Below are 13,683 nucleotides of genomic sequence, written 5' to 3'. Positions count from 1 at the left end.
ATATATATATATATATATATATATATATATACATACACAGGAAAGTCCCAGGTTACGTCGGTCTCGAGTTACGTCAAACTCGTAGTTATGTCAGTCCACTATAAGACAATTTAAGATTAAAAAAATTTAAAATTTATAAATCGTAAAGTGCGGGATTTATTGTTATTGTTGGTGGTTGCCCGTCACACCGCCCGCCTCACGCTTGAATACAATAACACCCTGCCTCAGTTCCACCAGACCATCGCCCCTGGCAAGAGTGTTATCCTACTTCTGTGTTTACTGACTCAAGTTCTTAGTATCTTGCTCAATGGCACCAAAGAGAAAACTTCTTAGTGACAGCAGTGATGCTAAGAAAAGGAAAACCATTACGCTACAAGAAAAAGAAGACATAATTAAAAGACATGAGAAGGGAGGCAGCAGCTGTGTGTGAGGGAGGGAAGACAATGGGAAGCCCGTTACCATGACAACGGGGAGGTTGACGACCTTGAGGGCTCGCACACCCATCACAACAATAACAACTCCGGAGCCTTCGCCTGGGCCACACGACACTCGCAGCTGACTTGCACCGTCTGTGCCAGTCTGCTGATCCCTATTGCCCTTTCCTATTGCATTTCCTGTCCCGCTGCCCACGCTTCTACTCCCACCGCACTGCACTACGCTCCCAGCTGTCCCCCCTGGGCGTCACAACATTCGACCTGCCCACCCTCCTGGCGGCCTCAGGCGTCCACCCCTCTCGGCAACCTGCAGTCCTTCACGTTCGTGGCCCTAATCAACAACAAAAACAAACTTGTGTTTCATATTCCTACGTAGTTGTAAATAATAAAACAATATAACCTTTAACTTACCTGAATGACCATAAACAATGATTGGTTGAAAACTTGATAATATGCTTTGAAATGTACGGAAACTAGAGTTACGTACAAAATCGACTTACGTCATGTTTCAGGAACGTAACTCTGACGTAAACCGAGACCTTACTGTATATATATATATATATATATATATATATATATATATATATATATATATATATATATATATATATATATATATGTCACTGGTGTTCCTGGATAGGGGAGTTTTAAGACTGGGGGATATATGTTTATACACCCACACCTGCATATCAACCAACACCTATACTTCCTAAAATAATTGACAATGACAAGTTTATGTAGTTGTAGAGAAAATGTCTTTATATATTGTCTGTACTTTTTTGGGATACCTCTTTATGTATAAGTAAAGAGGACGAGTTATATGATAATACACTAGGAACATACTATCAGATGGTTCCTCATTTCTACCTATGTCAGTGGATATCCTTGAGAGAAATGCCATAAATCACATGTCTTATTTGCAATTCGTCACATTTTCCTGTGTTTCAGACTTGACCATTACCTAGCTCTTCGTGATGTGCAAACAGCCACCATGCTAGCCTGCGTGTTTGGTACCAAGACAGAGCCTCAAAATGCTACGTACTCACGCAAGAGCCGACCAGAGATGAACAACGTGAGTGTTGATATTAATTTGTTCTTTGTATCGTCTGGCTCCCTCAATTTTTGGTATGCTTGGAAACACTTGGGAACATTAAATATCTGCATTTATATGTCATTATGTATATTTGCCTTTGGTAGGAACTAGAAGGATACTGCCACAATGTTTCCAGTGTGCTGTAAAAGATGACTGAAAGGGTGAAGTGAGAGACTGGAAACTCTTTATTCTGCATTTTATATTTCCCACAAGAGTCTTGTCTGGACTGCTTCCTTTCAGTGGAGAGCTTTGCATCTTGGATTTATAGTCCCAAAAAGAAATTTAAAAAAATATATTGTGAAAGATATTGATATACATAACTCATGAAACATTTGTAATATATTACTTGTGTTTACTATAGCTCTAGACATGGCCAGTACAACAGCACATGTGGTTCTTGCCTTTTGCGGAGATCTCCATTCTTAGAGACTTCAATGTTCACCACTAGCTTTGGCTCTCCTCTCCCTTCACTGGCTATCCTGGTGAACTAGCCTTTAACTTTGTTATCTGCCATGACTTAGACTGGTGCAACGCCCTACTCGTATTTTTGACTGTCATAGAGATACTTCCAACATTCTTGATCTCTTCCAAACCTCTAATCCATCTGCTAATGTTGGTACCTTATCTTTTATGTTGGGCTCCTCTGATTATAATTTCATAGCTGTATTTTGTCTTATCTTCGTAAACCTTCCAAAGGATCACACAAAGCAGAGGTGCGTCGGGCATTTTGCTTCTGCTAGTTGTGGGGTACCTGAGGAAGTATTATGTTGATTTTCCTTGGGATGACTACTGGGAGGTGATATTGTCTGAAGTATTTGAGCCTTTCATCATCAGAATCTAATACACTTTATATTTCTGCCCAGAATCATGCCAAGTTGGTTCTCCAACTAATAGAAAATGTCAAAATCTATTATTTCATCCTGATGGCACCACTGCCATCACATCTGTCTTTAAAGCTGAAATCTTCTCTCAAACCTTTGCAAAAAACTCTATCTTGGATAATTCTGGGCTTATCTTTCCCTCTCCTCCTCTCCAACTATTTCATGCCTTCAATTAAAATTCTTTGCAGTGATGTTTTCCATGCCCTTGCAGGTCTGACTTTTGGAAGACTTATGGATCTAATGGAGCCTCTCCTTTTGTTCTAGAAAACTGTGCCTTCAGGTTTACACTTTGCATAGTCAAACTCTTTCAACTCTACTTTTCCTTCTTGCTGGAAATTTATCTACATTCAGCCTGTTCCTAAAAAAGAGTGACCATTTTAATCCCTCAAACTACTACCATATTGCTTTAGTCTCTTGTTTATCTTGACTTTTTATCTGTCTTCAATAGGAAGATTATTTTATTTATTTATTTATTTATTTATTTACTTTTTTTTTATGTCCTGGCCTATAGTACCAGTAGGTAACTTGAAAAGTATTGGAAGTGCTGTTAGTTAAGCTTCCACTCATTAGTAGCACAGGCAATTTTATTTATAGTGGTACCAATATTAAGGCCTATATCACCACCCAAGGGCATCTTTGGTGTAACCATCTAGAACCTGGGTATCATGGTGACATGTAGGTAACTTTAAACCACTCGACAAATAGGAGGAGGTAGTAGACATCTACCAAAACAATAATTTACTCCTAGCGAGGTCTAATAGCATTAGTTCAAGGGTTGTTGTGAACCTTCCATTAAAGCTAGTTGTGATCTTGTTGAATATTTTCCCATTGTGTCTCACAACTCAAAGGGACAGTCACAGCTTGCCCTCTAAAGACAACTCTCCTTCACACAAAACTACATGCACTTACCACACATACACCCTTCACTTAAAATTCAAAATAAAAAAATGGAGACTTCAAACCCAGCCTCAAAGTCCTTTTCTGGGGAGGGGACCAGAAATGTCTCCAGGTCAGACTCCTCTCTTGATAACGACCCCAAATGTCTTGACACCTCCCTCAACTTTTTGTACATTAACTTCTGCAACATTCGTGGTCTTAGACCTAATTTTCAATCTGTGAAACACCACCTCTCCTCTACTAAACCTCATCTTCTTTTCCTCACCAAAACACAGCTGTCTGAGGCAACTGACAGTAGCCCCTTCTCTGTTCCCTTCTACTTTCTCTTTTCTCATTTTCGTTCCAAAGCTGGATGTTGTGTCTATGTGCGCAATGACTTAACTTGCTCATGTGCCCATGCTCTCAAATCATCCGAGTTTTCCACCTTCTGGCTTCAACTCAATAATCATTCTCTAACTATGCCATGTATCTCTCCCCTAACCTCTGACTATAGTAAATTCTTTGACTATTTAACTTCCAAAGTGGAGCACATTCTGTCCCTCTAACCTTTCGCAGAGATTTCCATTCTTGGAGATTTCAATGTTCATCACCAGCTTTGGCTTTCCTCTCCCTTCACTGACCATCCTGGTGAACTAGCCATCAACTTTGCTATCCTCCATGACCTAGAGCAACTGGTGCAACACCCTACTCGTATTCCTGACCGTCTTGGAGACATGCCCAACATTCTTGATCTCTTCCTCACCTCTAATCCTTCTGCTTATGCTGTCACCCTATCATCTCCGTTGGGTCCTCCGATCACAGTCTCTTTTCTGTATCTTGTCCTATTTCTCCAATCTCTCTTCAGGATTCCTCAAGGCGTAGGTGCCTCTGGCGTTTTGCCTCTGCCAGTTGGGGGACCTGAGGAGGTATTATGCTGATTTTCCCTGGAATGATTACTGTTTCCATGTCAGAGACCCATCTCTTTGTGCTGAACGCATAACAGAGGTGATAGTGTCTGGCATGGAGGCGTACATTTCTCATTCTTTTCTTCAACTTAAACCTTCTAAACCTTGGTTTAACTCAGCCTGTTCTCGTGCTATACATGATAGAGAGGTTGCCCACAAAAGGTACTTGAGCCTTCCATCTCCTGAATCTCATGCACTTTATATTTCTGCCCGAATCATGCAAAGTCTGTTCTTCAACTTGCCAAACACTCCTTCATAAATAGAAAATGTCAAAATCTTTCAAACTCAAACTCCCTCGTGACTTCTGGCATCTAGCCAAAACATCTCCAGTAACTTCACTTCTTTATCTTTCCCTCCTTTATTTCAACCTGATGGCACCACTGTCATCTCATCTTTTTCTAAAGCTGAACTCTTCTCTCAAACATTTGCTAAAAACTCCACTTTGGATGATTCTGGGCTTGTCCCTCCCTCTCCTTCCTCTGACTATTTCATGTCTTCAATTAAAATTCTTCGTAATGTTGTTTTCCATGTCCTCTCTGGCCTAAACCCTTGGAAGGCTTATGGACCTGATGGGGTCCCTCCTATTGCTCTCAAAAGCTGTGCTTCCATGCTTGTACCTTGCCTGGCTAAATCTTTCAACTTTGTGTATCAACTTTTAACTTTCTTGCTGGAAGTTTGCTGCCTACATTCAGCCTGTTCCTAAAAAGGAAAAAAGAAAAAATATCAAGATGGGATTCGAACCTACACATGGACGTCTGCCTAATCTCACGCTCATCACCTTATCCACTATGCCACCACCTCCACATATCCATTACTTTTCAATCTTCTATTCGATTACCAGTATGGCTTCCATCAATGTTGCTTTACTGATGATTTGGCTTTCTTTACTAGTCATGGTTATTCTCTTTTAGAGATTATGGTGAAACTTTTGTTGTTGCCTTAGACATATCAAAAGTTTTCATAGAGTTTGTCACAAAGCTTTGATTTCCAAACTACCTCCTATGACTTTTACCCTTCTTTCTGTAACTTTATCCCAAGTTTCCTCTCTGATCGTTCTATTGCTGCTGTGGTAAACAGCCACTGTTCTTTTAAAACAGTGGTGTTCCTAAGGGGTTCTGTCCTGTCACCCTTTTTCTTCCTATTATTCATCATTGATCTAAACCAAACTTCTTACCCTATCCATTCCTCTGCTGGTAAACTCTTCTCTGGTAAACTATCCTATATTCCACATCCTTTCAGAGATAACTAACCCTTCAGAAAGTCAGCAGATCATGCAAGGACACCACAAAATGCCCAACTTCTATTCTCACTAAAATTTTTCATTGGGGCAGAGAAAGCTTACTATTGTTCAATGCCTCAAAAATTTAATTTCTTCATCTATCATCTCAATACAACCTTTCAGGCAACTATCCTCTCTACTTCCATGACACTCAACTGTTCCCCTCTTCAACACTGAATATCCTTGGTCTGTCCTTTACCTATAATCTAAACTGGAAACTTCACTTTCTTCTCTAGCTAAAACGGCTTCTATCAAGATAGACGTTCTGAGTTGTCTCTGCCAGTTTTCCTCACACCCAAACTGTTAACTTTAAACAGGGGCCTTGTCCTTCCATGTATGGAGTATGATTGACATGTGGGAGGGTTCCACTCATACAGCTCTTTTAGGCTTTATGAAATAAAAATGGAATATAAAATTTTTCTCCTAACTGTCTTCAGATTCTCTTACATTGCTGCAGTGTTGCATCTCTTGCTATTTTCTACTGCTATTTTCATTCCAACTGTTGTTCTGATCTTGCTAACTATGTGCCTTCCCTCCTCCTGTGGCCTTGTTACAGAAGACTTTCTTCTTTCTGTCATCCTTATTTTGTCCACCTCTCTAATGCAGTATTCCAGTATTCTCAATCATTCATCCCCTTCTCTGGTAAACTCTGAAACTCCCTGTCTGCTTCTGTATTCTCATTTTCCTATAACTTGAACTCTCTGAAGAAGGAAGATTCAAGATACTTATCCTCTGGTTTTGCCTGAAGTCTTTGGCTCTGTATGGAGACCAGTTACTCAGTGGGTCTTTTATCTTTGCCTGGTATGCCTTCTACATAAAAAGAAAAAAACATGGGGCTTTAGCTTTACTACTTGTTATGCTCTTCCTCAATTATCATTTTGCTTGCAAACCTATTTACAGTACAATGTATATGTGACTTATTGGTACTTAGATTTGTTATAGTGTTATTTGTAGCTGTCTTTGGTGTGTATTGTGTGTGACTGAACATATGGTGTAGAGATTGTGCCTTATTTTACATAGTAATTGTTGACTATGCCTCTCAAGTGGCAGATGAGTTTCAGTGCCAGCCATAGCAGTAATGCTAGGCAAGCCAGAGTACCAATAGCACTCACAAAGAAGGTAGAATTATCAAGACACACAATGGTGGTGAGTGAGTTACCCTCCCTTACACATTAACTGTGCATTAGTGAGCATTATGCACATTTTACATAAATAAATTTGAAATTATGTTTTTTGTATGCTGTTTTTCTCTTTCAGGGTGCTTTATCTGCAGTTCAATAATATGTTTATTGTAAAATGTTTGTTGTACTTGGTATCATATATTTTTGCTGGAACATTTACCTTTGACTTGAGTTATGGAACCTAACCCTTTATTTATTTAGTTGTGTTTTGTTATATGAGAATTTGCTATTTGAGCAATTCAAATGGAACCTAACTGCTCATATCATGGAGACCCCACTGTACACAGGAAGACCAAGAATAATGGACTGCATGAAAGGGAATAATCAAGATGAGGCAGGGATTGCAGAGTGACTTTGTGTGGCCCTTTAGGTGTTGAAAGACATAAAGGCATGTGAGTGGTAAAGATTTAGAATCACTAAGACATTGAGAAGGCAGGAATAATGAAATGTGTGTGAATTTATATGTATGGATCTATAAAGATAAGAAATAAAGTAGGAAGAGAGATGGGGAAACTGGGGGGATGATAGGAATGATTGTGTGTAGGGTGAGGAAAAACAACAGAGAAAGGGCAATACAGTTAGGGATGATGGAAAAAGTGGGATCGATAAATGTGTACTTGTAATGAGTTTTGAAAACAGGTGATGAATTTGCATTATGAATGTATACATGCTCTTGTGTGTCCATATTTTTTTGTTTTGATACATAGATTTATTTTGTAGTCTTTGTAAATACAGTACATGCACATCTTTTGCAAGCTTTTGGCTTCCTACATATTTTTTTTTATTCTTGATGCTCAGAACAGTTGTATTAATGTGTACATAGAGAAAACCATAGGGAAAAGTGACCGATCAGTACACTCCAATGTCAAACTTCCCGTGGACTGGGCCACAAGGAATTGTATATATACAGTACTGCATAGTTTTGAGTTGTACTGAATCTCTCTGAAGAAGACTTGTTGAAATATTAGAGAAGTAAAGTATTCCTGGGTCAACCTCAAATTTGTCACCCACCTTCACTACTCAGCTCTCCATATAACTGTATCAGTGCTCTACATACTAAATGAAATTTTTCTTTCTTTACAAAATTGAAATTGATTTTAAATGTTGCATCAGTCATGTCTGGCTCAAAACATGATCAGACTTCTTTGCACTTACTTGTGCATTTTCCATTCCTGATTAGACTCTCTACTAACCACATTAATAACTTGGTAACTATGCGGTACAATTCTGGTCCCACATTTCAGGAAGGACATAGCTCTGTTGGAGTCAGTGCAAAGGAGGAGGATTAAAAAGATACAGGGAATGAGGGATATTCTTTATGAAGAGAGACTGAAAAAAATTCAATCTGCATTCCTTAGAGAGACGTAGGTTAAGAGGAGACCTGATAGAAGTATTTAAGTGGTATAAGGGTCTTAGCAAAGGGACATGAATGTAGTTCTTAGGATCAGTAGCGGGAACAGAATCAGAAATAATGGGATTAAACTTGAAAAATTCAGGTTTAGGAAAGAAATGGGAAGAAACTGGTTTTCAAAAAGTGGTTGATGAGTGAAACGGTCTCAGTGGTCATGTAGTCAGGGTTGAGTCAATAGGGAGCTTTAAAAGAATGTTAGGTAAGTTCATGGATGGGGAAGATAAGTGGAATTAGGTAGCTTAAACACACAGGGACTGCCTCATATAGGCTTGGCAGCCTCTTGCAGCTTCTCTCTGTTCTTATTTTCTTATGTTCTTATGTAGAACCTTAGTTTCAGAATTATGATAATTTGAGTATAGAAGAGATTCAATGGAGAGTATTCCCTTCGTAGAAGGCAGTAAGATATATTAGATACATGATATATACAAATAATTAAAAGAAAATTAACCTGGTGAGTAGGTTATTCATATCAGTGCAGATATAAGCAACTGAAATATGGACACTAAGCATGAAGATGAAATAAAAGAATAAGCTTATTTTTTTGCAAAATCTCAATAACAAGATCAGATTAAATGTGGATATAGAATGAGAGGTAAAAGAATTAACACTCAAAGAGAAAAACACATTAAAAAATGTACAGTTGGTCTGCCTGAAAGATTTCAGTTTTTCATTGTGCTTAGTACCATTTGGTAAGCCTCAAGTCAACAGTAAATGGTGGTGTACATGATGTCTCATCACGCACCAGCACGGTAAATTGGTGTGCATTGTATTACATGTTTACTGGCTCCCATCCATATGGCTCATCGTTTCTGTCTTCCCTTTGTTATTTTTCCACACTTTGTCCTCCTTCAGCATGTACTTCATACTCTGCCTGCACAGTATTTTGAACAGTGAGGCCAAGGTGTGGTAATGGATTATATGATGTACTCTGTGTCTTGTCACTGGTATTTACCGTTATGAATCTTTCTTTTAGCACCTCTTGCTGGACCGTTTTTGGCGTAAGGTATGTTGCTGCATTCTGTCATGATGCCCTACTCCATAACACTTATTGAGAATCGGGAATAATTCTTTGTCTCTTACTAACTGTTGATAATATTTCTTTACTGCTTAGATCTTTTTACTGGAGGTTTGTTTGTGTCATTTTGATATTAAAGTTTGATATGTTTTGTATGTCTGTTTGTATTTTTTAATATTGAGATGTAGATGTATGTTAGGCCACACAGTATATTGACCGTGAATAATAGATATATAATACAGACAAAGTAAAGAGCTTTTTTGAAAACCACTGTCTCATGCATGCACACACCTGTACATGGCCTGCCAAATGTTAGTAAATTTGAAAGAGAAAGTTACTAAGCAACACAAAATAACATTGAGCATTTTGTTTCCTTCCTGCAGGTGTGTGCATGCATGAGACAGTGGCTTTTTTTTTAAAAAGCTCTTTGCTTTGTCTGTATTACATATCTTTTATTCAGGGTTAATGTACTGTGCAGCCCAATCAAATTGTGAATTTTTTAATGTGGCCCTTGCAATGAAAACTTTGCCCACCCCTGATATATATATATATATATATATATATATATATATATATATATATATATATATATATATATATATATATATATATATATATATATATATTCAGTGTGTTCCTTCCATAACAAGTGAGAGTGTGTGAAGAGTGATCTGGAGTGTGCTAGTGTTGCTCTTTACTCAGAATGGACTGTGAATGTGTAGTATGTTGTTTAACAATTTATCTAGTTAAGCCTATTTACTATTTACTTAGTCATAATGTCAAAATTTGAGCCTGTATATGTAGGTGTAATATAAAGAATTAATAAAACCTTGTATTGTCTTGTCATCATATCTGCTGTTTATCATACTGACAATCTTGGATTTCATATTCATGTCCCTATGTTTGATTATCATCTCTTGCCCAAAGATAATCTTGTTCCTATTTTTTATTTTAAATAATAGTCACCACTCTCTAATATTGCTCCTTCATGTGTCTGGTTTGCTCATGCATCAGATGGAATTATACTTAATCATGTTACAAAAATGTGCCAGCTATGTGAAGAGTTCTTGATACAATAGGAAAGTAGCTCCAAAATCTATGAGATCAGTATTAGGACACTGGGACTGTGACAAATGAATTTCAGTGTTCTGGCAGTGTCCCATTCTGATTTGTTGAAACAATTAGTGTAGGTATGAGATCTTCAGTTAAGAAAAGTTGATCTTTATTGGAAGTTTACTTAGTGAAGCTTCACTAAATGTTTGTGCTTGGTCATGTCAAAAGTGGTGAGGACTACTGGCAATTATAGGAATGTTGTGGCTTTGGGTCTTTGGAGTAAAGTCAGGTAGTGGCATGCTTTGTTGGCTGAAGGAATCTTGTGTGAGAAAAGCTTAACATAATTCTTCTCTGTGCATTTATCTAATTCAGCTCTGCTGACCATCAGAATACTTCAGTCCCTTTAGCATATTTTAGATTTGAGTACTAGTTTTGAAACAGTTAGCTTTCAGTCCCAAATGCAATTACTAATTTATTTTTTTGTCTGTACTTCATGGATTGTATTGAATGGTGCCCTTCAATCACAATAAGAAAGTTGTCCTTATTTAGTTAATCCTTGGTGTTGCTACATTAAGAAAGCTTTAGATGCATGGTAATAAATGCTTAGATGCTTCTCACAGTGAAATACTAAGTAAAAAGCAAGATTGTCTTGTATTGTCACTCCCAGACAAATGTAACATTTGATGTATCACCTGCCATGACAAGAATTATTCTCCCTTGTTCAGCTGCCATGCTTCCTAGTTTTTAGTGTATGATGAATCTTTTCCTTTGATCTTGAAGTTGTCAATTTTTACCTAGTTTTACTAATCAGAAGGAACAAGTCATATATTTTGTTCATATGAAACTTATAGTAGCTTAAAACTAGTTTAATATCATGATTTTATGTTTTTAATTGTTGGGATGATCAGGTTTATATCAAGTTTACTAGAGTTATTGACATTATGAGCTCTGATCACCTTGGGTTACATTGCTGCTGGGACATTTGATGGCTATCACCTGCAGTTTTCACTCTGAAGGAGTGAATAGGGAAAAACAAAAGATTATTTAACAGAGTGGAACTTGTCTTGCAGAAACCTCATGAAAACTTGATGGCTACTTCCTGCTCTTTTCAACAGTTAGAAACATTCCTGATTGTGTTTATCATCACTTTGATAAGAAATGTTTGTGTATTAAGCAAAACTGTTTGACATTTGCTTTGATGGCACAATTGTGTGCAAGTACCACATTCAGATATAGGTTGTGTCCGATAAATTTTCTTTAGCTCTCCCAAACAGTGAGTGGTTACATGTGGGCTTATCAGATGAAAGAATAAGTAACTGATGTAAATCAGATATGTAGTATAATGTGCTTTTATCCTGACAGCAGTTGAGACAAGGTTTGTTTACACCATACTCCATACAATTTCAAACATAACACACTAAACATTCCAAAGTAATATAAGCATACTAAATGTTGTCATGAGTCTGATGCTTTGTCAGAAATATAGACTTTTTTCAAATAATTAATGAAATTTAAAGTAAATCTAATACTACTTTCTGTTTTTCAGATGGGAGGATCTCCTTATAACACCATTCACTGCCTCACTATGGAAGGCTGGGACACCTGCATGGTGAGGCATAACAGGTAGGTAAAACTAACAAGGGAAGATAATTATAGGTATGTATTTACCTTTTATTTACTTAACCTTATTACACAGACTGATAAGATTACCACAATTATTGTAAATGGAATTAATGCAGTTGTGAAGAGAGATCTTAGAATAAGTTAGGAAGGAAAAAATAGACTTAGAAAGTGTAGGAAATATGTATGGAAGGCTTAAGAGATAGATTGGATTCTAGTTAGTTGCTTGTATTGCATCCACTTAAAACTAGTGTTGGAACAAGTCCTTACAATAACAGTGTGAATTAAGAGTTAATTTATAAAATCAAAAGCCAGCTCCTGTCATTAATAGAGCTCAAATTTGTATATTCATTATTTAGATTAATGTACACTTAAAAAGTGATGATTTGAGTAGTTAATTTGTATAAGGAAACCATCTCTATATTTTGATAAAAGTCTTTAGAAAATACTGAAATATTTAGGGGAAAATGATGAATTGTTAGTGTATCACATAGTCTTGATCTACTTAACAGATCCAACTCAGAAGGATCATTGTCAGAGGCACCACGACCATCCCAGGAGCTTGACCATCCTCCCTGGGATGCCACTGACCAGCTCACCAAGAATTCCATCAAGTGAGTTTGGAACACTGGCCAGGAATGCCCTGCTTTGGGAACACATGGTCAATGTTCTAAAATTATAATTTTTTGCAAAAGAAAGAATTTTGAGATTATAGAAAAAATAAAATAAAATGTAACAATCATATAGATAGATGAATTAATGGGCAAAATTTGAAGTAGATAGATAAATAAATAGCTATTCCCCAAACATCACACATTTTCACATTAATGTCTCTTAATTGTGCGCTCAGAAAATCCTTCAATAAGGACAAAATATAAAAAATCTTTGTTTCTTCATAGACCACTCCATACTCTTTACAATACTGAAAAACATCATTTTGGATTGATGGACATTGCACTTTGATATTTTGCCTGAGTGTGACATAGCATGTGCAGTGAGTGGGAGGTAAAAGACATTCATGCTGTGATGTGTCTGTGCTTTCCTTCCAGGTTCCTTGACTGTGACCACAACCAGCAGTTTGATGAGATGAAGAGAGCATATGCTGACCTGCTGTATCGTTGGTGTCTTCTTGAACAGCATGCCATGGTATTCAGACATTCTAAAATTATTTTAACTAATTCATATGATGCCTCTTTCCTTAACCATTGAAGGGCTGATGGCAGCTATACACACTTTACTTGGTGAGGACATGAGGCAATTATGACCACTTTGCAATTTTAATGCTAAACTTGGTCTTTTTCTGTCAGTTTTTGTAACAAAGTTGTAGGCAATGCTCCCTTTTAGAGAGTTAGACTAATCTCTCAGTCCTGAAGAGAGAGAGAGAGAGAGAGAGAGAGAGAGAGAGAGAGAGAGAGAGAGAGAGAGAGAGAGAGAGAGAGAGAGAGAGAGAGAGAGAGAGAGAGAGAGAGTGTGTGTGTGTGTTTTTAGGGAATTGGGGTTAGATGGAGGTGAGTATGAAAAGAACAGGATGAGAGTGGGGATGGGGAGGCAGACATGAAGTGGAGTTAATAAAGGAGGTGTGGTTTAATGTATGTTACGACTTATGGCTAATGATAGTTATTTATCCTTTAAAATCCCTTGAGTTGACATGTCACTTTAGGTAAAAGTAAGGGCAAGAAGGCTGCTTTGTCAAGTAAGGAACTGTCTGTACCTTTGAATTAGTCTTTGTTTGGAGAAGGTGTCTGTCCTAAACAATTTGGTTCATAATGTCCCTCAAGTTCTAACTATTCTCATTTACTCTATGTGGTATTCTAATTTCTCTACCATGCATGCTGTCTTGCTGTGTTCAACCTTTCCATACATGTCTCTTTCTTA

At 37.5% G+C, this 13,683-nt stretch overlaps 1 protein-coding gene across 8 annotated transcripts in view; it reads left to right on the top strand.

The window, feature by feature from the left end:
• LOC123520101 (GATOR complex protein WDR59-like) overlaps positions 1–13,683 on the top strand; it is a 119,525-nt gene that overhangs the window by 86,930 nt on the left and 18,912 nt on the right. For 6 of the 8 annotated variants that reach the window (XM_045282017.1, XM_045282016.1, XM_045282020.1 and 3 more), the window contains 5 exons: positions 1,383–1,506; positions 9,094–9,123; positions 11,735–11,811; positions 12,321–12,422; positions 12,858–12,954. In XM_045282017.1, coding sequence (XP_045137952.1) covers positions 1,383–1,506; positions 9,094–9,123; positions 11,735–11,811; positions 12,321–12,422; positions 12,858–12,954 — 430 coding nt within the window. The remainder of the gene's footprint in view (positions 1–1,382; positions 1,507–9,093; positions 9,124–11,734; positions 11,812–12,320; positions 12,423–12,857; positions 12,955–13,683) is intronic. The other 2 variants (XM_045282021.1, XM_045282015.1) reach the window with 1 other exon arrangement.

This window comes from Portunus trituberculatus, chromosome 46, assembly GCF_017591435.1.
Source record: "Portunus trituberculatus isolate SZX2019 chromosome 46, ASM1759143v1, whole genome shotgun sequence".
NCBI lineage: Eukaryota > Metazoa > Arthropoda > Malacostraca > Decapoda > Portunidae > Portunus > Portunus trituberculatus.
Note: the sequence above shows the minus strand (reverse complement) of the source record. Positions and strands in the feature narration are given on the sequence as shown.